This window comes from Taudactylus pleione, unplaced genomic scaffold, assembly GCF_031769625.1.
Source record: "Taudactylus pleione unplaced genomic scaffold, aTauple2 ptg000122l, whole genome shotgun sequence".
Lineage (NCBI taxonomy): Eukaryota > Metazoa > Chordata > Amphibia > Anura > Myobatrachidae > Taudactylus > Taudactylus pleione.
This window is the reverse complement of record NW_028284524.1, coordinates 14,413,845-14,437,751: the sequence shown is the minus strand read 5'-3', so window position 1 is coordinate 14,437,751 and position 23,907 is coordinate 14,413,845. Positions and strand designations below refer to the sequence as shown.

At 43.9% G+C, this 23,907-nt stretch overlaps 1 protein-coding gene across 1 annotated transcript; it reads right to left on the bottom strand.

The window, feature by feature from the left end:
* Positions 1-2,904: 2,904 nt before the first annotated feature.
* On the bottom strand, positions 2,905-8,200 carry LOC148524086 (histone H2B-like). Its single transcript, XM_088472419.1, has 3 exons — positions 8,095-8,200; positions 4,653-4,770; positions 2,905-3,232 (listed from the first exon to the last, which is right to left on the bottom strand). The coding sequence occupies exons 2-3, from the start codon at positions 4,767-4,769 to the stop codon at positions 3,011-3,013; spliced, it is 339 nt and encodes a 112-aa protein (XP_088328545.1). The 5' UTR covers position 4,770; positions 8,095-8,200; the 3' UTR covers positions 2,905-3,010.
* Between the last annotated feature and the right edge of the window lie 15,707 nt (positions 8,201-23,907).

Here is a 23,907-nt window from a genome sequence, read left to right as displayed (position 1 = left end):
GAGAGAATGCCAAGAGTGTGTAAAGCGGTCATCAATCAGCTTCATTAGGTAGTCTCCTGGAATGGTTTTGAATTAACAGGTGTGCCTTGTCAAGAGTCAATCTGTGGAAATATTTGCCTTCTTAATGTGTTTGAGACCATCAGTTGTGTTGTGCAGAGGTAGTGTTAGTAAACACCACTATTTGACTACGGTTGTAATCCATATTATGGCACCAACCACTCAACTCACTAACGTGAAACGACAGTCCATCATTAATTTAAGACATGAAGGTCAGCCGATACGGAAAATTTCAAATACTTTGAATGTATCCTCAAGTGCAGTTGCAAAAACCATCAAACTGGCTAATGAGGACTGCCCCCGGGAAAGGAAGACCAAGAGTTACCTCTGCTGCATAGGATAAGTTCATTAGAGTTACCAGCCTCAGAAACCACTACTTAGCACCTCAGATTAGAGACCAAAGTCTTCACAGAGTTCAAGTAGCAGACAAATCTCAACATCAACTGTTTAGTGGAAACTGCATGAATTATGCCTTCATGGTCGTATTGCTGTGAAGAAGCCACTACTGAGGATGAACAACAAGGAGAATTGCGTGTGCCAAGAAACGAATGGACATTAGACCAGTGGAAATCTGTACTTTGGTCTGAGTATAATTTGAGATTTTTGGTTCTAACCGCCATGTCTTTGTGAGATGCAGAGAGGGTGAGTGGATGGTTTCTGCATGTGTGGTTCCCACTGTGAAGCATGGAGGGAGTGCGATTGTGTAGGGGGTGCTTTGTTGGTGATTTATTCAAACTTCAAGGCACACTTAACCAGCATGGCTACCACATCATTCTGCAGAGCCATGCCATCACATCTGGTTTGCACTTACTGGGACTGTCATTTGTTTTTCAACAAGACAAATAACCCCAAACACACTTCCAGACTTGACCAAGAAGGAAAGTGATGGAGTACTGCATCAGATGACCTGGCCTCCACAATCACCCAACTTAAACACCTTTGAGCTGGTTTGGGATGAGTTGAACTGCAGAGTGAAGGAAAAGCAGCCAACAAGTGCTCAGCACCTCTGGGAACTCCTTCAAGACTGTTGGAAAACCATTCCAGGAGAATACCTCATGAAGTTGATTGAGAGAATAACCAAGAGTGTGCAAAGCTGTCATCCAAGCAAAAGGGGGCTAGTTTGAGGAATCTAAAATATAAGACATATTTTGATTTGTTTAACACTGTTTACATCATTCCATGTGTGTTCTTTCATAGTTTTGATGTCCTAAATATTAATCTACTATTTTGAAAATAATTTAAACAAAAATCATTGAATGATAAAAGAAGTCCAAACGTTTGACTGGTACACAACACACACCTCTAGCTAGGTCTCTGATAAAGTGATATCCTCAGAGAGATCTCTAATTCCTAAAGTCGGGTCTTTCAGTATATCCCAAAATATATTCAAAACAGCACTTCAGAACCACAAGCTTACAGTTACAGGCAGTATTGGAGCATTTGCCTGTGGGCAGGAAGTCACTTCAAAATCTTGTGTAGGAAGAGCTATCCTGCTATATGGAACTCCTGTCAAATGATATCAAAACCCTAAGTTTTTGCACATGAACAGACATCGACCCGGGATTTTGGCATGTCTGAAAACCATTACATTGGGTGGGGAAGTGAATCATCCTAGGAAGTCTACTGGGCAGGGACCAATGTGAATTGCAGAAGTGCTGCAGATTTATGATCTTTATAAACACAATGTTCTACATTTAGTTTGCGATTTTAGTATCCTAATGGAGAACAGGTCATCAATAGTAATGAAGGGTGTTTATCAGACCACTGATAAGGCTGCACCCAATTAATCAGTGTGCATGAACTGAGCAATCAAATTACGCAACTGCTTATGCCAAAGAGTCTTCAAGTCCAGCACTTCTAGGTGGTTGGGATGACAATGAGCCATCAGTGTCACACCAATTTCCCATTCAAAGCAGTGCGAGAAAGTGAGCACAGCTTAGTATTTGAATGGGTCTACCACCAAACCAATGGAGTCTCAACTGCATGTCCTATATAAGACCACACTTCCTGAATCAGGGTGACAGGGTCAGTAACCCCAGCAGTTTGGTGGTGGGGGGATGCATAGAGGCCCCCCATACATCAGCAAACTGAAAACCACAATTTGAAGATTTGCTTAATTTTAGGATTTCCCAATCTAGCAATCTGCACCCATACATTACAGATCTTTTTCAGTGATTTGCAGATCACTTTCAGCAAAGACAGATCTGCCAATCTTGAAAGCCCATCATTTTACTAGTAACGGTCTGCAAGTCTGCCAATAGTGTCCATACACTAGCAACTACAGCCGCAATCGATCTGTGAAATCCGACATGTTGGACAATCTGATTTAACAATTCGTCACTTTAGTTACATTCTGCGAAGCCCATACATTACAGATTTTTATACACAAATCGATTGCCGATGTATGGGGGCCTTAAGTTATTGTTTGAACATGCACCATTTCTTCTGCTCCATTTAGAGCACCTAAAATATCTGGTGTTGCATGGACACTTGAGAGGCTATTGTCAGTTGGTCCAGAAAGGGATTTTAACCCTCTACACCCAACTCCTCCCACAAAAACAGCCACTGGGTGGGTGGGGGGGAAAGAAAAGATTAAAATAAAAAAAAAAAAAAAGGGACAGGAAACTGTCACAGGAACTGGGAGGCTGATATGGAAATTCTGTGTTCCTCCCTCGCTCCCACATGTTATTTTGGCTTCATCAGCAGTTAGTTATTTTTTTTGTTTTCACATGCACAAGGGAGGAATATCCTGGGAAACAGACATTAACATGCTGGATATCAGACTGCCATGACACGAGAAGTGCACTAGGGAAGGGAATAGTTTCTGGAACATTAAGGGAAAGTTAATTAAGAAAATATATTTTTATTTTTGTACCAGTAAAAACATTACAATGGCCCATTATTTACAGTGCCATTATTAAAATAGCTCTTGCAAGTAAGATATACAAGTTATTCAAGAATGATCAGCGCACAGTCCATCCATCACTGGGTGCGCCTGGCATCCTGCTGGGTACAGTTCTGTCAGAGCAGAGCAGATCTCCTGTCTGGTTATGGTGTTCCTGCGTCTGCAGCGGGAGAGTCGCGCAGCTTCTGCCGCTATCAGCCTGAAGCCATCATTGCCGATGTTCTGACTGTTAAGGAGATCCAGGGCCCAGACATTCTGGTTCTTCTGGGCCTGGGGCAGAGGTATAAAGATTGTAACCAATTAAAATGCTTACTAGAAAAATATACAGAGCAAACCAAATAGATTAAAATCGCCAAATGCTCACATTGCCACAGAGTGTCATTACAGGCCTCCCAAGTACTGCAGCTCTGATAAGTACAAAAGAAAAACTATCCCCTGCGGCAACACAATAGTATGTTTATATCAGAGCCAGGCCATGTCCACCCTGACTTCCTGGGCCTCCAGTTGCAGATTACTGCAAAACAAGTGATATTTAAGGTTTCATTTTGTACTCCTCATACTCAAACACCCCCTGCAGGCCAGAGGAGTGAGCACTTCCTTCATGCTATGGAGCATATTGAATTCCAGGTGAAAAGTCCTTACTTTCACATGCCGGACTTTGCCTACATAGCTGGTTTAAAATAGGGATGTGCAGGCTCGGTTCTACTCGGTTCTTTTTACCGAATCTTATTGGCTATCCAAAACTCGTGACAGCTGAAACCCAATAAGATCCGGTAAAAAGAACCGAACGGAACCGAGTAGAACCGAGCCTGCACATCCCTAGTTTAAAATGCCAAAAACTATCACACGCTTGCCCGCTTATCCCCATATTCAATTAGAAATCAGGGAAAATGGGACCCGGCGAAACTGTAACAGGCGATAAGTGCTGTCAGATTTGGGGAAACAGCCTTGCACTCCGCAAAAGATGCACTTACATTGCGGACCACTATAGATACCCCCCCAAATAGGCCTGCTGAAGGCATTTGGGGTGCTTAAATGATCTCAATAGCTGCTATTGAGTGTCTTTGCAGAAGTGGTGAAGAATAGCATTTAGCAGTTGTTTTTGGAGCAAATAAATTATCCCAGCAAATTTGGGGTACATGAAAATGGGTGCTAGCATATTTTAACATTGCTAAAGTGAAGTTTAAAAAACAAAAACCATGTAAACAATCCACCCTCCGCAAGTACCTGCAAAATTAAAGACACCTGGGGCATACTTGGGGACCCCCCCGGAGTCTAATTTGCTAGTTTTTATGTTTGTCCCCCAACTTTGGTCTTTCACCCCCAAAATGAAAGTACTTTACCCAGTTTACCTTTGGGGGACTGTCCCAAGGGTGCAGGGGTTTTTCCCACATCCCAAAAGCCCGATTCTGCACTTTTTTTCGACAAATATTCATAAGCGAAACTTTTCTGCCGGTTCCATTGCATTGAGTTTCCACACCTGCAAAAAGTCTCCGGAATTGAACACTGGAAACTTTCCGCATGGTGAAATTTCGCCTGCAATACTTTTCCACACCTAATTGAATACAGCCCTAAGTGGGGTATGTAGCCATGTAACAAGTTCTGATTCATCACCATTTAAAATGCAGGAGTCTGTATGGGTCCCATCTACCAGTCAAAAACTCCAGCAAGTATGTACATTGCACCATACCTGATTTAGGACTCTGCCAAGGTGCTTCTTGTAGTCCTTTTTAGGCTTCACTGTCCCCTTCATCAGATGAATCCAGGTCCTCTGTCCACTTTTCTTCATCATTGCAACAGGCTTCATTCTGATCTCGGTTATAAACACATAATCAGCCAGAGTTACCGACCATCCAATTATGCTAGTGGCCAACAAGTAGAGCTCTGCTTTACATCAGACCCGGGCTATCTGTACCCACCTTAACCCCCTTCTAGCACTCCTGCCTCCTATTTAACAGTTTAACTGTGCAGTGACTCAATTTAAAATGCAACAAAAAGGTTTTAAATTGCTAGGTAACACCATTGGGAGTTTTATACCTATCCATGAAAGACATGCAAAGTCTAAAGGTGCATACACACTAGACGATATGCTCCCTGAGCGATATCGTCTAGTGTGTCCCCGGCAGGCTGTGCTCAATGTCGTTCATGACATTGAGCACAGCCGCTGAACGATATCATTAGCGATATCGTTCAGCGCCGGGCTCTCTCACCCATTCCCTGACATGCAGCAACCTGACGAGGTCGTCAGGTTGGCCTGCATGTCAGCCCGATGAACGAGGATGACGAACGACCCGTGGGAACGCGCGTCGTCGTCATCGTTCATCTTTTTTGTGTTAAAAATGGACGATAAAGTGGACGACTGAACGATAACGATATCGTTATCGTTCAGTCGTCCACTTTAATCGCCCAGTGTGTACGCACCATAAGGCTTTCAGTTCACACCAGGCAGACTGCGCATATTGATGAACACTTTGCCAGCAGTGTCATGTTGGCGAGGAGAGAAATCCCTCCACATAACTGCTTATCAGCAGTACAGGATGTTATTGCTCCACTATTTACTAATCTAGGAAGCCACATGAAGCCCTAGTGAAAACCCAACTCATTGGCAGCCCAACTCTCCCAGAAAACAGTTTCAATAATACACATTTGACTCAGGGGAACCAGCAAAGCCACTACAGCTGGTCTGCCACTGCAAGTAAAGTCCATTGCCATTCTAAGATGGCATTAGCTAGCAACAAACAGTTAACTTGTCACCACTTGTTAAATAGACTTAAATTGTCAGTCCATGTGGAGTTGTGGACAGAGGTAAGTGGCACAAAAATAATGCATCACTAGAGAAAGCTCCAGGTTCTCAACTATAAACCAGTCACTTAGTGAGAAAAGCCCTCTGGCAAACACACCAAATAAGATTTTTATTTTTTTAAACTTCATAACTAACCCATCTATCTAAAGTTTGAAGACAATAGAAAAGCCACCGTAAACCAAAGAAGAGAACAGACTAACAGGGGTATTCAATATGGGAGCGATAACATCGTTTTTGCGTTAATATCAGAGGTTTGACGTAATTATCGCAGGTTTTACTTTTACACCGTATTCAATTTCAAAGACTTATCGCAGTTTTGAAAAGTCTGATAAAAACAGGGGATAACTTTTCACCATTGAATAGGCGTTGAAAAAAAGTGCAGAATTGGGGTTTAGGGGTGCAGGCTCAAAAAAAAAAAAATATAGCATGCATCCCTGAGAATGACATTTAAAAAAGGACTGTCAAAAAAAAGGTAAAAAAAAAAATAGGGACACCCCAAAAAAATTAAAAAATTGGGGTGCAAAAAAAAAATGGGAAAAAAATTGTTAAACAATAGGGAAATAGATTCAGGGCTATTCTGGAAGTATGCGGCAGATGTTTTCTAGAATAGAATTATAGCGGCAGGTGCACAAATGCAGAATTTTTTAAAAATTACTTTAGGGACACCAAAATATGCTAGTACCCATTTTCATGTACCCCAAATTTGATGGGACCACTTAAAAAACGAAAAAAATAACCTAAGTGCTCTTCTGCATCACTTCTTCAATGTCGGGAGAAAAAAAAAAAAAAAAAAAAAACCTGCTGCGGTTATAGTGTTCCCCCATGTTTTTACAACTTTAGGGGGTCTTATAATTATTTTAAGGAAAAATTCATAACTTTACGCAAATCCAACTTCGGAGTTTCCAGTTTTCGTTAATTTTATATTGACTACGGGGATAAGCGGGAGCGTGCACCAGACTTTAACGCAGGAAAAAACTCCGATATGAAACGTTAACTTCGACAGTGAAGTTAACGTTTCATATTGAATACCCCTCTAAGAGGGGTATTCAATATGGCAGTGAAACGTCAGTGCTGGACTTTTCGCTCCACATCTGAGATTTTTCAGGGATAAAGTATCAGTAGCGCGCCCCCTTTATCCCCGCATTCAATATCAAATCTACGAAAACGGGACATGGCGAAATGGGATTTGCAATAAACTACGAAATTTTCCTTGAAAAAAAATTGTAGGAACCCCCTAAAGTTGTAAAAACATGGGGGATCACTATGGGTACCCCCGTTTTAGCCTGCAAATGAAAGTCAGGGATTTAAATAGCCACAGCAGGTGTTTTTTTCCCCGACATTGAAGTGTTGCAGAAGAGCACTTAGGTTATTTTTCAGTTTTTTAAGTGGTCCCATCAAATTTGGGGTACATGAAAATGGGTACTTGCATATTTTTAAGTCCCTAAAATAAGTTTTTAAAAATTCTGCAACTATGCACCTGCCGCCATAGCCTATTCTAGAATACACCTGCCGCATACTTGCAGAATAGCCCTGAACCTATTTCCCTATTTTTAAACACTTTTTTTCCCCATTTTTTAAATTAATTTTTTGGGGTGTCCCTATTTTTTTAAAAACATTTTTTGACAGCTTTTTAAAATGTAATTCCCAGGGGTGCATTTTAAAATGTCATTCCCAGGCTATTTTTTTTTTTTAAGCCTGCACCCCTAAACCCCAATTCTGCACTTTTTTCACCACCTATTCAGTGGTGAAAAGTTATCCCCATTTTTTTTCAAAGACTTTTCGAACCTGCGAAAAGTCTTTGAAATTGAATACAGTGTAGAACTAAAGCCTGCGATAATGAAGTCATAGGTGCGATATTAACGCAAAAACAGAGTTTTCGCTCCATATTGAATTCCCCTATAAGGGGCATATGTATCAAAGCTTGATTGGTGATATATATTTCACAATTTTATCTCCCATCAGCTCCAAACTATAATTTCTTCTTAAAACACAGCCTGCAAAATTTAAGTTAGAAACCAGCACAAAGCAGAATGTGCTGGGCAGGGCCGTGAGTCTGCTGTTACAAAGCCCAATCTACTGACCGAGGCCCCTCCAGTGGGCCCAGCCTCAGATAGGTAGCAAAAAATGTTCTGTCTATAGATACACTAAAATAAGCCACCAAACAATGATACCAGCCATACATTTTACATCTAAAGATAAACTGCATTACTTCTTATAAATAACCACAAGTCCCAGCAGCAGAGAATTAAAGTAAAAATATAACCATTATAGATTCCTTACATGGCAGAAGCCCCCATTGATACACAAACCCCACCAACCAGCTTCTTACCTTTTACTTCTACACAGCAGCTGCAGTACAGACCTTACTCCTCAATACATGGCAGTAACTCACTCAGGTGATTTATAAATCCAGTGACCATTCCCTGTAGCCTTGTGTCACTTAGTTTCACCTGGTTCTATCATTCCCCAGCCCAATCACTTAATTACTGCTAATAGCTCTATTTAAATTGTGCTGTGGCATTTTTAAAACCATTATGTATGTGCTAGGCCATTATACTAAGTGTGTATATATATATATATATATATATATACATACAATCATACCTCTATTCATATATATATATATATATATATATATATATATATTAGAGTAGAGGTATAAACAAACATTCTTGTAATAATGTAGTGATTTCATCCCTCATTGGTCCTATCAGGGGCAGGGGAAAACAGAAAAGGGGGGAGGGCATCCTGCTGTTTCTATTTATTCCTAATGGGACATGTTAGACCAGTGGTTCTCAAACTCGGTCCTCAGCACCCCACACAGGTCAAATTTTTCAGGTCACCCAGCAGGTGCACAGGAAAAGTCATTACTCACTGATATATTTTAAAACATCCACAGGTGGAGCAAATTATTTCACTTGTGATTCTCTGAGGAGACATGGAAAACATGCACTGTTTGGGGTCCTGAGGACCGAGTTTGAGAACCTGTGTGTTAGAGCCATAGGTAAATGAAAGCCGTGTATCCACTAGCAGATGAGGTAAGGACAGTACGATTACAACATTGTAATTGTACTGTCGTTCCCCATCCCCTGTAGTGCCTACACTGAGCGATTAGTCGTTCAGTGTAGGCCCCATCCCTCATCCCTTAACATGGCCAGTCTGTCGTTATCAGCAGATTGACCGGCATGTTCAGCCGATGATTGATGTCGGAAATGACCAGCGGGTGCGCGCATGTCATAATCGTGCAATCGCTCATTAATATCTGCTAGTAGATACGCGGCTTAAGATCCTACAAGCTCACATGAAACATTGTACACTTTTATTATCTCAACAAGGAATGCTAAATTGATTCGGGAAAATAAAAAATATTTTCAGGCAACCTGTTGTCTCTTATGTACTACACATATCAGCATGCTCTGTCAGCCTCTTTTCTTACTGTAACCCATGAGTGGGCCTGAAATCACTCCTGCAGAATATTACAACAATTCGCTCTGATCCATACAGAGGCTTGGTGCCAAATATTTGTCTGGGGCAAACACTCAGCACAGGTCCATTAGCAGCGACCCATCTTTAAAAGTTATAGAATTCAGGACAGATTTGCCAAAGGGCAAAAAATCCTTTTACTGGAGAAAACGGGGATTTTGGCTAGCAAATAGGACTTGTTGTTTTTTTTTGTCCTATATTTTAATCATATTTATGGGCATATTTATCAATATTATTTTTACTAAAATAATGTGAAAACAGGTGTCACATAATTTTTTACCTATATGGTGGTTTCTCTGCAACGGGGAACCTCTGAAGAATTTGAGCCTCACTGGTCAGCGTCTTCAGCCGGCATTCACTATTCATGTAGGAGATCACATTGTCTGGAAGATGCCTGTTTACGTAGAAATATAACCAATGTCATTATCATAACCAGATAATATATGGTAACAGATGTTTTTGTGCAGGGCAAAATGTGAATTTCCCTGATCAAACAATTTCTGTGTCTCTCCAGGCCCCCCGTGTCACTCCAGACCCCCCTATGTCTCCATCCCCAGGCCCCCTGTGGTTCTCCAGGCTCCCTGTGTCTCTTCATTTCCAGGCCCCTTTGTCTCTCTTCAGGAGAGAGAGAGTGGAGGGCAGCCGCTGGCGGGAACCGGCCTTTGGGCAGTTGGCACTCTGCCCCCCGGCTCAGCCCACCACTGATGTGCGGTCAGCTGATATGCAGTAACGTGTCGGCTGCCAGATCACCAATGTGCCGTCTGGTGCAGGAAGGCCCTGTGAGTAACTCGCAACTTCCTAAGGGAATGCAATCTCCGTGGTGATCTCCTCCCGATCAGTGTGCAGTCAGTTGAGATGCAGTAAAGTGCATCTCAGCTGACTGCTCACATTAGCTGATTGGACTCATTCTAAGTGAGTCCGTCCCGCTCGGGTCTTCCCCAAAAGTTCGGATCCCAAAACGAGGCACAACGTCATCTTCCCAGCATTGGATCTCGCGTGTCTTGGATTACATGTAACAGTCCTTCCCTTGTGATTGGGCACAATTTCACTCAGGTTAGCAGAGGGAGAAGGTGTGGCACTGTGGGCTGGAGCACTTTGCTTAAAAAAAATGCCATTAGCACGCCATCAGGGTGCCATTAGGACTAAGAGAAGTAGGTAGGAGTGGAAATAGATTATTAAGTAGTAGCTGGAGTAGGTGCCTGGTGGAATGGATGACTGCAGGCATCCTCATTGTCAGTGTGTTTACTTTTTTGTCATACGCACTGACTCCACACTCACACACTGCAGTGCAGACAAACAGGCTACTGTCTGAGGGGTCTATTCATTAAACCATTTTTTTCATTTTTCATGCTATTTTGAACATATTTATGTAAGTATTGCATTCATTAAAGGACTTAACCAGGGACGTTTCTAGAGAGGAGGGGGCCCGTGTGCAGTCTTCAACATGGGCCCCCTCCTCTCTGTCTGGCGGCCGGCAGCGCACTGAGCTGTGCGCGGCCAGCGCCGGAGTTATAGACTCTGGGTACTAGGGTGCACCCAGAGTCTATAGAGTATGTGCAGGTCACCGGGAAAATGGCTGTGGCGGCCATTTTCCCTGTACTGTGCATGCGCAAATGACGGGAAAATGACAGCGGTGGCCATTTTCCAGTAATTTTTACAGCGCCGGACCCCCACGTCAATGTGGAACTCCAGAGAGGTAAGTAATACTATGGGTGCAGGGTGTGCGGTGCGGGGCCCCCCTGGACCCAGGGGCCCGTGTTCCCTGCACACCCTGCACCCATTATAGATACGCCCCTGGACTTAATGCAGGAGATATGACTAATATCTCCTGGTTAAGTCAGCCACCGTTAATTGCCACACTCCCCATACAGTAATTTGGGGATGTCGAAATGACTGTATCCATCAAACACCGGAAATCTAAAATTGATGTTATAAATGTTCGCCATCTAAAGACAGCGTTCAGCCCGTGAAAGCACTCACAGGCTGCCGATTAGACGGCAGCTTGTGTTGCAGCAGTATACACTTACCCATTCTCCATCGCTCCCTCCTCAGGCTTCCGAGTCCGGATGCACTGTTCACGCCGCCCCTGCATGCTATTATTGCCGGGAAGCGTCTCCCCTCTGTTCCCCGGTAGCACTTGTAAGTGCTTCTTCAATTAACTGTTTATTTACTATAAACCATTAATTGAAGAAGCACTTACAAGTGCTATCGGGGAGAGACGCTTCCCAGCAGCAGCAGCATGTTGCGGCTGGGACTCTGTTAGTAAAGTATTAAAAAAGAAAGAAAAGCCTGCATCAGCTTCTGCCCAGCACTTCCCGAGCCTGCTTGTAATTGTAGGGCAGGGCGGGTCTGAAAGCGGGGGTCTGCGCCAATGGCTGCCACACATTTGACAGCCGGGCAGTCTCAGCCAGGGACTGGGGGAGATTTGCGGGATGCAGAAGAGGGTCTGGAGCTGCCACTGCTCGGCAAAATGCAGTGGATGGAGCAGGCAGCGGGTTTGAGTCACACTGCCGGGGGGACAGATCTCTGCTGCACGGGAGATGAAGGACAGCAGTGAATTCAGGAAGGGAAAAAAAAATTCGCAAAAATGACAGCTTTTCGGACTAGATACTGATGGAGAGGAGGAATGATGAATTCCTCTGATAATTAGGTAGAACTCCATGCGAGTTCTAAACCTAATTATCTCAAAAGAATTTTGGAGCTGATTCAGACCGCTCGAAAGCGGCCGTTCGCTCGTACATGGCCGATGTTGTCAGATCGCGCATGCATATGCTTCGTTCTGCTACTCAGAGTGATCGGAATCCGCTCGCTCGCACAGCAAAGACAGCCCTCTGTAATGAGTGACAGGAGAGGCCATTTGTGGGTGGTAGCAGGGGAAGGACACTAATAACGGGGGGGTGGAGGTGCAAACGTAGGCGTGCCTGAGTGTAGCAATGCCGTTTCAGAGGCGTGAATAATTATCAGCCAGCGTCATAGTACACATCACTTGCCTGTTTTTTTACACTGAAGTGTTCGCAGCGCTTGCGGTAAGGCAATGCAACCAATGCAATGCTGAAAGCCCTTCCGAATGTCCTCGATGCACCAATGTTTTAATACACCTTCCGGAGATGATGCGCACCAGTAGGCATCTCTACAGATGCTAATGGGCAGGGTGTGCGGTGCGGGGCACAAAGTGGCACAAAATGATCGCTCGACAACACAAAGTGGGCATGCTTTTGCCTTTCCGAGCGATCACCTGCCATGCCGTCACTTAGCCGAATTTGCATAGGCTGGGTGCGAGTGATCGCATCTAGCGAGCGGCTCTGAGTGAGCTCATTTATGTGTTAATGAATAGGCCCCTGTGTGTGGTGCTGTTGATTGTTTTGTTTTTTTGTTTGTTAAAGTGAACATACGCTTTTCTTTCTCTAGGAAATCTTTCACTGCAGAATACTATTATATACATATTGTTTATCTATCCAAAATGTCCTTTACTCTGTCTGAGATCTCTGTGGGTATCTGACCAGTTATATATAAATTTTTCCTATTGTTGTCTAAAACAAAAATCCTGCAGTCAAATGTATTTAAAAATTAGATTGCATATTTCAAGAAGTGTGTGTTAAGATGAGTGTCGCAACATATATTACTGTTCTGTGTGTGGTAGTATCCCCCCATCATCTGTACCTCAAAACAATTCTCACAAAGGAGACCTGTTCCTCATTGTGCGTAAAAGCAATTGCCAGTGTCTGTGTATAAAAAAGTAATTTGTGCAAAAAAATTGCATAGTATGTTTTCCTACCAGTGTAAGCAACAGTGTGTGCAGTGGTATCCTCTCATCATCTGCACCTCAAAACAATTCTCACAAAATAAACCTGTTCATCCTAGTGCATGAAAATAATTGGCAGTGTTGTTTGTGTATAAAAAAGAAATTAGTGCAAAAAAATTAGAATAGTGTTTTCCTTCCAGTGTAAGCAACGGTGTGCGTTGTAGTATCCCATCATCATCTTGCACCAAAAACAATTTCCGAGTATAAAAAAATTATTTCTTGACTGGTGTCAAAACTATAAACAATCGTGGATCAGTCCATAGAAAGTAAGATACGCAACCCAGTTATAGTGCTGCGGCTGCTTCCCGTCATGATAGTACTTCAACATCTACTAAAGGTTTAAGAAAGGGCTACAGAAATCTTAACAGTAAATTTACAATGTTAAAGAAAAAAACATCACCTCTAACAATAATGGGAAAATTTACTGCTGAAAAACTTAAAATTGCCTGCATGCCATACACCACATGCAGTGGCAAGGAAAGGTTCAGACCATGGTATTCCTTTGCAAGTGGTGGTCCTGCTACTGCTGTTTCATGACCTAGAATACCTATTGCGGAAGTCAGGGCCAAAGTCACAGTCAGGTATCTTCTGTGACCTCACATGCAATATCTTCTTGCTCTGAATCTAGAAATGTCACCTGTGAAATAGGCAGATCAGGGCACAAAAAGAACACTAAACCTGAAGAACAAACTGTGTGTTCACAAACTTCATAGATCCCTGAGGAAAGTCTAAAGGTGTCCACGAGTGCTTTGTGTGCCTGACATTTCTGAAACTGTAATTGTAGAAAAGTCTTCCTTCACCATTATAGTAATGATGATGATATAGAAATTGAGGATGCTATCGCGAAAAGATGGATTTTGCGTCCACATGGGCATAATTGCGCCGGATGCAAATGGTATAAACATGTAACTTGTTGTTTCTTTTTGTTTCTTTAACTTGGTATGGAATGTTCTGTGTGTAGAAAATGACAAGCCCTTTTAACAAAGGTTGAAAGAGGTTATAGGAGGTTGTATTCCTGTCCAGCCATAAATGTCCAATGACACTGTTTACATTGTATGTACAATCTATCTATTCTCTGTAGAAGAAATGCTTTTCAAATTGTATAACTGAGAGTTAATGGACTGGCTAGTGTTTAATCACCCAGGCTCAGGGTACAAGTTGTTAATGTCTGTCATTTCCTCACTTGAAGCAGGGATCAAAGAGTGGAGTCTGGTTATAACCCCACAGGGGGTCAGGCTTACAGGCCAAGGAGAGACAGACCGACCAGCCAAGTGTCAAATCTTTCCCCTAGCCATCTGTAAGAAGTGTCCAGTTCTGTGGACACAGAGCTAATCTCTGAGCTCCAAACAGGGTGGAGTGAGCAATGATTAATTAAATGAACTAACCCCTGCTCAAGTGACCAAGAAACCCTGTGTTTCAGTCATCTAAGCAATGGAAGGGTTAAACTACAACAAGGGAGGGGAGTGACCCAGGCATAAAACTGTAACTGACTTCTGGGTAAGTGTTCATTTCTGATGTGCTATCATGTGGTACAGATTTAATCAGAGCTCGTCACTAGGGCTGCCCCCTCCATCAAATCACCTAAGACAAAAAGTGTGGTTTGTTTCTTCCCTTTTATTTTATTTCTGAAATTGTAAGTAACTTGTGTGCAACCTTTTATTTAATATTATTATAATCTTGTAACTTTTTGTAACTAAGCTTTGAAGGTATTCTTGAATTAAAACATTAATTCTATTTCTGGAACTGTGTTTTTATGACCCAAGGCCTAAACTTGGCCCATGTTACCTATTTCTCTAAGTGTGTATGCAGGTGAAAGCAAAAGCTCATCTTATGCTGAAGCATTAAAGTTACCTTCGCTGGTGGCAGCTTTCCGGTATTTAACCATGCATGCTGAGTTAACTTGTGAAAGTCACGGGCGGCGATTCTCAGACTGGCGCATCTGGAGAGATTGGCCGGAGGCTTGTAACAGATGCTATTATGGAAGTAGGATGAGAGGAATATTGTGTATGAGGATATTGATGATGCATGTGTTGGACAAGAAGAAAATGATAAAATTTAGGAGGAGGATGTTGTGTCTAACTAAGTCAGCTACCAGTGGCAGCAGTTCTTGCCAGTGATAAGAAGAAGGTGTTAGAGACTGTGGAGCTCATTCAGAGCCGCTCACTAGATGTAATCACTCGCACCCAGCGTATGCAAATTCGGCTAAGTGACGCCATGGCAGGTGATCGCTCGGAAAGGCATAAGCACGCCCATTTTGTGTTTTGGTGAGCGATCACTTTGTGTCTATAGATGATCATTAGCATCTGAAGAGACGCCAACTAGCGTACATCATCTCCTGGAAGTGTATTAAAACATTGGTACATCGAGGACCATCGGAAGAGCTTGCAGTGCTTGTGGTTACCTTACCGCAAGCACTACGAGGACTTCAGTATAAAAAACAGGCAGGTGATGTGTACTATGACGCTGGCTAATAATTATGCATGCCTCTGAAATGGCGTTGCTACACTGAGGCACGCCTGCATTCGCACCTCCACTCCCCCGTTATTAGTTTCCTGCCCCTGTTACCACCCACAAACGGCCTCTCCTGTCACTCATTACACTGGGCTATCTTTGCTGGGTGAACCAGCGGATTCCGATCGCTCCGAGTAGTTCGTGCACATGCAGAATGAAGCGTATGCATGCGCGGTCTGACAACATCGGCCTCGTACGAGCGTGCAGCTGCTTGCGAGCAGTTCTGAATCAGGTCCTGTGTTTATTATGGACACAGGTTTAAACTGAAAGGTAGGTTGTTTAATGTGAATGTTGTTAGACGTGAGCAATAAGATAAACTAAAGTCCAGATAAACAAACTAATATACATGGCAGAAGGGAACTATAGCGAGTGCGAATAAGCGAATGTCCAGATCAGTGACAGACATGAATGAGGTGATTCCAGATAGACTGTAAGGGGTAAATTTACTAAAGTGAGAGTTTTTAGAAGTGAGTTTTAAAAGTTATGTTGCCCATAGCAACCAATCAGATTCTAGCTATTATCTTCTAGAAGGTGATAGTTATATGTTAAGTAGAATCTGATTGGTTGCTATGGGCAACATCCACTTTCATAACTCATTTCTAAAAACTCTCACTTTAGTAAATTTATCCCTAAGACTGAAGTGGATATCCTGGTATGCTGAATAGTGGCTGAGAGGGATATCCGTAAATGCTGTGATGATGGCTGAAAGGAGAATCCGTTAATGCTGTGATGATGGCTGAAAGGAGAATCCAATAATGCTGTGATGATGGCTGAAAGGAGAATCCGGTAATGCTTTGATGATGGCTGAAAGGAGAATCCGGTAATGCTGTGATGATGGCTGCGCAGGAATGGGTTAACTGCGGAGACAGGTTCAGGCAGGAGTGGGTCTGGTGGAAGGTGCAGGGCTGATCTCCAGTGGAGTGCAAGGCAAGGTAGAGTGGTGCAGGCTATACAGGGAGCCGGAGGCTGACAAGGAGCTATGGCAAGCACCAGAGCACTGGTCCCAGGTTCAAGAGCACAGATAACACTCTCTCACAGCTGACATTGTGAACATGTTGCACTGGCAACTACAGGGCACTCCAAACACCCTTAAGTACCCAGTAATTGAACGTGATAGGCCAAAGAGAGCTGGTGACCCACAGATGATTGGCCTGCTATGTCACATGGTTAAAAACAACATGGTGGTCCTCAGACAGCCGTGACACAGAGATGCCACTAGACTTACCCTTGCCAGGATGGCCAAACACTGGCAGACTTCTGCGTTCATGCAATGCCAGTCTCCACAAAGCAGCTCCCCCACCAGAAGGACCGCGCCACAGCACCCTCACTGGTAAGGACCGCAAACCTCCAAGCCGCGAAACCCTGGTCATGACAGTACCCCCCTCCTTACAGGTGGCCTCAGGACACTTTCTAGGCTTTTCGGGATGAGCCAAGTGGAATTTGCTGATGAGTTTGGGAGCATGGATGTCCTCAGCTCTGGTCCAACAATGCTCTTCCGGACCATAGCCTCTCCAATCAAGCAGGTATTGCAAATGACGGATACGAGAATCCAGAATCTGAGACACCTCAAATTCCACTTTTTTTTATCCTGGAGGGAACAGGGAGAACACTGAGGAATTTATTGAGAACTAATGGCTTGTGCAACGATATATGAAATTAATTAGGAATTTTTAAATAAGACAGGAGCTGAAGATGATAGGAGACTGGATTGATTATCTCTGTAATGGAGTAGGGTCCAATAAACTGGGTAGCGAAATTCATAGACCGTACCTTGAGGCGAAGATTGCGGGTAGAAAGCCATACTTGATCCCCAACTCGCATCTAAGGAACTTTTCTTTGCTTCCTATCAGCCTGATCCTTATACCGAAGGGAGGTTTTAACAAGAGCAGCCTGCACTGGAGCCCAAATTGAAGAAAAGTTCCGTACAGTGGTATCCACAGCTGGTACATCAAAGGCGGGTAAACTTCGGAACTCAGGGACCCTAGGATGAAGACCATACAGTACATGATGTAGAAAGGAGTTTGGTTAGTAGAAGAGTGGCATGATGCGTTGTGCGCAAATTCGGCCCAGGGAAGGGACTCAGACCCTGATTCAGAGCCGGACGCTCTGACAGAGCACTCACTCTGAATCAGGGCCGGCCCTCTGGTTTTTCAGAACGGCCTCCTGGCCGCTCGTATAGCTGTGGGTGACCACCAACAGCTATAGCGAGCGGCCATGATGATGGTCGCAATGGTCAAGACCATCGCGACCATCGGGCTTGCGAAGAGACCCTTGTGGTAGGGTCTCGTTGCCGCAGGCCCAAGAGTGCTGTCGGCTCTAACAGAGCCGAAAGCACTCCCACTGACATCACTTGTGATGTCAGTGGGGCCGGCCCCAGACGGTAGGCGTTCCCATGGGAATGCCTCCATCTGGGAAGCCATGCCCCCGGCCTGCCCACCAAAGGGGGCATGCTGTCACTCGACATCGACAGCACGCCCCCTTTGGTACAAGACCCACAGCGACGGTTTGCCCGTCGATATCCGGGTCTCGCGCATGCGCACGACTGAGCCGGCCTCATCATGCGCATGCGCACTGGGCCACCATCGACCCGCTTGCGAGCGCATAGCGCTCACGAGTGGGTCTGAATCAGGCCCTCAGACTGGTTGTCCTGGGTTGAGGACATAAAGATTCTCATGAAGGTCTCGAGATCCTTGTTCACCCTCTCAGTGGACCCATTACTTTGAGGGGGATAGGCTGTGGAAAAGTTAAGTTTCACTTGCAGAACAGAGCAGAGGGCTCTCCAGAATTTTGACATGAATCGGACACCCCAGTCTGAGACGATTTCTGAAGGAAGTCCATGAAGGCGGAAATATACGGTGAACAAATAGGTGAGCCAAATCAGGTGCAGAGGATAACTTCTCTAGCGGAATGTAATGGACCATCCTTGAGAAAGGATCCACTACAACCCAGATGGTGGTATATCCATTAGAATTTGGCAGTACTGTCACAAAATCCATGGACAGATGTATCCACGGACTAGATGGTACGGGAAGAGGCACCAATTCACTGGCTGGAGACTGTAGAGGAGATTTATGCTGTGCACACTGGGTACAAGGCGAGATAAACTCAGTTACCTCGGTTTTCATCGAAGGCCGCCAGTAGGATCTCTTCAGGAACTCCAAGGTATTATGAATGCCTGAATGACCTGCAAAATGAGAAGAGTGAGCCCATGTCAGCAACTGTGTCCTCAACTCCGGGGCCACAAAGGTCTTTCCAACTGGTGGCTGCAGTTGTATAATGTCGAAAACCTTTGACTCCAGCACGGGACAGTGACCACAACACGGCATCATCATTCAGATTGAGGGGCCCAGAGCGATATGACAGAGTAAAATAAAAATGGGCAAAAAATATTGCCCATCGGGCCAGACGAGGACTTACACATTGAATATTTTTTAGGAAAAGAAGACTCCTATGTCTGTAAAAACAGTGAAAGGGAACTTAGTGCCCTCTAGGAAGTACCGCCTTTTCTCTAAGGCCAGTTTGACAGCTAATATGACGTATGGCGTAATTTCTTTCGGCAGGGGAGAATTTCTTTGAGAAGAAACCACATGGGTGAATCCAGTTATCCTCAATGAACTGGGACAAGACAGCTCCCACTGCCTCAAACAAAGCATCCACTTCCAGTAAAAAAGGCCTGTTGACATCCAGTTGTCTCAGAACTGGAGCTGTTATAAAGGCTTGCTTGAGAAGTTGAAAGGCTGTCTCTGCCTCAGGAGGCCACAGAGCAGGGTTGGCACCTTTACGAGTTAGGGATGTCATGGAAGCCATCTAGGAGGAGAATCCCTTAATAAAATGCCGATAATAATTGGAGAAACCGAGAAGTCTCTGGATGGCTTTCAAAGATGTGGGACAGGACCAATCCAATATTGCTTGGACTTTCTTGGGGCCCATTTCTAAACCTGATCCTGAAATGATATATCCAAGAAATGGAATAGTTGGTACACCGAACACACATTTCTCCAATTTACAATACAGTTGGTTCTTCCTCAGACGAGACAAGACTTCCTTGATATGGTTATGGTTTTCCTCAGGAGAGGATGAAAAAATCAAAATGTCATCTAAATAGACGACAACTGAGACATATAAGAGATCCCTAAAGATCTCGTTAAGAAAACCTTGAAAAACGTCAGGTGCGTTACACATCCCAAACGGCATGACTAAGTATTCAAAATGACTGTTCCTTGTGTTGAAAGTTGTTTTCCACTTATCACCTGCTCGGATACGGATGAGGTTGTATGTCCCTTGGAGATCTAACTTAGTGGATCCCATGATTATTGTCAAATAATTTGATGATCAATGGTAGAGGATATCTGTTCTTTACTGTAATATCATTCGGGTCTCTATAATCTATACACGGTCTCAGACCTCCATCTTTTTTAGGAACAAAGAAAAATCCAGCTCCAGCAGGTGATGTAGTCAGATAAATTCCGACATGGCATCGGTTTCTGGTTGGGACAATGGATAGGTCCGACCATGGGGAGGCATCTTCCCAGGTATCAAATCGATAGGACAATCCCATTCTCTATGAGGAGGTAAGACGATAGCTCGTCTTTTGGAGAAAACATCGGTAAATGATTGATATTCTTTAGGTATAGATGGGACCTCTAACGTCTGAATTTTTTTCACAGGTCGGATCTTCGGAAGACAAAACCCCTGGCATTCCTCACTCCATGACTGAACCTGCATAGTGTTCCAATCAATTCTGGGTTTGTGCTTACGCAGCCATGGGTATCCGAGTATAATCTCATGGGAAGCCTTGGGTATGATTAAAGAAGCTGTAATGTTCAACATGAAGGGCTCCAATGCGAACTAGAATAGGTTGGGTTCTTTTAGACACAGTTCCATTAGAAATAGGTCTACCATCGATAGAGGTCAAGGAGATAGCATGATCTAAGGTGACGCAAGGAATTTGTAATTTTTCTGCCAAACGAAAGGACATGAAATTTTCTGCTGCCCCAGAATCCAAGAGGGCAGATACAAATACAGGACTAGAGAATGTCCAGAGCTATGGACAAGACAGAGTTGTTCTGCTTTGGGGACAGAAGTATTACTCCTAACTGGGTGTCTCTGGGACTAGTTAGGAACAGACGTTTCCCGGCTTGCGGGTACAGGAAGCCACCAGGTGACCCATGTCTCCACAGTATAGACAAAGGTTCCTATGAATGCATCTATGTTGTTCTTCTTTAGAAAGACGGGTATGATTAACCTGAATGGGTTCTTCATCTGAGAGGGAGGAGAACAGGTAGGAGAAGGTTGAGGATGAGGCCTAAAATTATCAGCTCTGTGCTTCTCAGCTTGGCACTCTCTAAAGCATAAATCAACCTTGTTGCAGAGGGAAATGAGATTTTTAAGACTAGAGGGTAAATCATGAGTGTCTAGATCATCCTTTATAGAAACCGATAGTCCGTGCCAGAAGGCCGATGTTAGGACATCTTCATTCCATCTGAGCTCTGATGCCAACATCTGGAACTGAATGATGTACTGACAGACAGGATGGATACCTTGTTTCAGATTCATAATACTGGATGAAGCAGAAATGGTTCTTCCGGGCTCATCAAAAATCCTCCTGAATGATGTTAAAAATTCTGGGTAATTATCCAGTAGAGGATCTCATCGCTCCCAGAGCAGAGAAACCCAATCTAAGGCTGAGCCAGATAACAAAGACACAATATAGACCACTTTGGTTTTACCAGTAGGGAAATTGGAGGGTTGTAAGGTAATATGTACATCTCACTGGTTGAGAAATCCACGACACAGTTTAGGATTGCCATCAAACTTGCCAGGTGTAGGTAAATACAAATGAGGAGGGACCACAGAGGCAGATAACATACAGGTACAGGACTTGTGAGAAAGCGCTGTCCCTGCGAATCCTTTTCACACACAGTTTTTTCCGAAAAAAATACCCTCGCACTGTTAGGGTTTGCAACATATTGCAACTGGATCACTACATTTTGGCAACCTTGCTTTATCATCCTGCAGGTTTAAGTCATATGTAATGTATTTCTTTCTGACTGACACAGATCTTTAGAGATACAAAGAGCTCCTTGCAAGCAAGTTGTCAGCTCATCTGGCACATGACACAAAAACATCTTCTGCTTTTAAGGGTGCTAAGTATGGTATGCTTTCTACTGTGGTTATATCCTATTTAGGTTACATATATATATATATATATATATATATATATATATATATATATATATATATATGTGGTAGTATCACCAGTGGTGGCACTGGTGAGCAGCAGATTCTGTGTGGGGCAGGGGAGATCCACCCAAACAGACTAGAAAGGCATTGTGGGAAGATGCCTAATTGCTGCCGAGTGAACTCAGTCCAGGGAGGACTGAGGCAGACTAGTCAGACAGAGCTCACTGTGCTAGCAAGCCAATGAGGGCCAGGGGGCTTGAGCCTAGACCTGTGAGATACAGGGAAGGCTATCCAACTCTGGGACTGAGCTATGGTACCTGCAAGGAAGCAGGCCAGACTGTGAGAGGTGGCAGCCTACAAGCTAAGGAAGCTATACCAGGCCAGAAGGCCAGTGTCCAGTCCTGCATGTGGCAGGAAGGACCACCAAACTCAGAGACTGTGAGAGACTTTCATGCAGAGTAGCTGCTTCTGTAGAGAGGGTTCAAGAAGTGAGCTAGTGCCCTAAGAAAGGGCTAGTCGTTTATTATTTTCTGTTTGTTTCCTGGTTATGCTGGAAGTAAAGTACCATAGCCCTCATTCAGAGCCGCTCGCTATTTGCGGTCGTTCGTTCTAAAACAAGGGGTGGCTATTCAAATGAACCGTTCGCTAATTGCGGTCTGTTCACGCCTCTAAGTCTGAACGAGCGAGCAAAACTTGCGGTTGTAATTTTGAAAAATACGCCCCCTTGCCGCTTGCACCATACGTCATGTCCGCTATTTATTAGATTAATCGAGTACATCGAACAGCGTATGAACTGCTCGCTATTCTTGTGGCTGTTTTTTTCAACCGCTATTTTGCGAGCAGTTCTGAGTAAAAAAAAACCAAGTGACGTGGTCAATGACGCTGCTGTATTAATTATGCACTCCCTTAAAACGCCCGTTTTGACCTTTAAGCATGCCTGCGTTTGAATTCCACACCCCCGTTTTCAAGCACCTTCCCCTGTTGCCACCCACATACGCCTCCTTCTGTCACTCAAAATAGCAGGTATTCGCTATATAGCGAACAAACGATTTTCGGCCGCACTGACTGGTGCGCGCATGCGTATTAAAATCCGTACGCATGCGCAGATGTGCGAACATCGGTCAGAACGAACGAGCAGCCGCTTACGAGTGGCTCTGAATCAGGGCCCATGTTCATTTGTTTTACTGGAATGCCATGTGTGGAGTCTGATTCTGCACCTAATCACTGCACCACTGACACTAGTCTACCAAGCTAATTACCCCAAGTATCACTATATATATATATATATATATATATATATACATATATATATATATATATATATATATATATTAAACTATTACTTGTGCATACAGTAATTACATCCTTCTAAGGAACTGCTTTATTCCACTGCCTCAATGTATGTTATGTTATTGCCCTATATGGTGTAAGTATTTTGGGGAGCCAACGCCGAGAAATGTGTATATAAGCTTACTGAGCTGAGCAGCTTATTAACCTCACCCTGGAACCAATGAATGGACAGTGAACTGACAGTATTTCGTTAATCTCTCCTAAAACACACAGGTGGCGAAATGACAGCGGAGGCTCCCTGGATGTGATCACTGAGTGTGTTGCTGCTGAAATTAACTCGTTAAGTACAAGTTGAGTCTCCCATATCCAAAATGCTTTGGACCTGGGGTATTTTGGATATCGGAATATTCCATATTTTGGAATATTTGCATACTATAATGAAATATCCTGGGGATGGAACCCACATCTAACCACAGAATGCATTTATGTTTTATGTACACCTTGGAGCTCATTCAGACCTGGACGCTAAGCTGCACTCTCACGCAGCTAAAAGAGGCCGGGTATTCAAATGCCGCGATCGCAATGTCTGGTGTAAGGACGCCCTCTATGTCTTAGAGAGCAACGTCAGTGCGAACACACGCCGGTATAAAGCCGCCCACTTTTCTCTCTTAACACACGTCATCTCCAGGAAGTGTCTGAACAATCGAAACCATCGAGAGCAATCGGAGCTGCACACAGCATTTAAGGAAGACCTTACCCCACCGCAAGCACTGCGATCACTGCAGGCTGAAAAACAACCAAGTGACGTGTACAATGACGCATCTTTGCTAATTATGCACAACCATAAAACTCCATTTTGAGGGCCAGACATGC

Coding starts and splice junctions, on each gene's coding strand:
- LOC148524086 (XM_088472419.1), bottom strand. CDS start 4,769: ATGAAGCCTGTTGCAATGATGAAGAAAAGTGGACAGAGGACCTGGATT. Junction 3,233..4,652: donor TTGGCAGAGTCCTAAATCAG/GTATGGTGCAAT, acceptor CCTCTGCCCCAG/GCCCAGAAGAACCAGAATGT.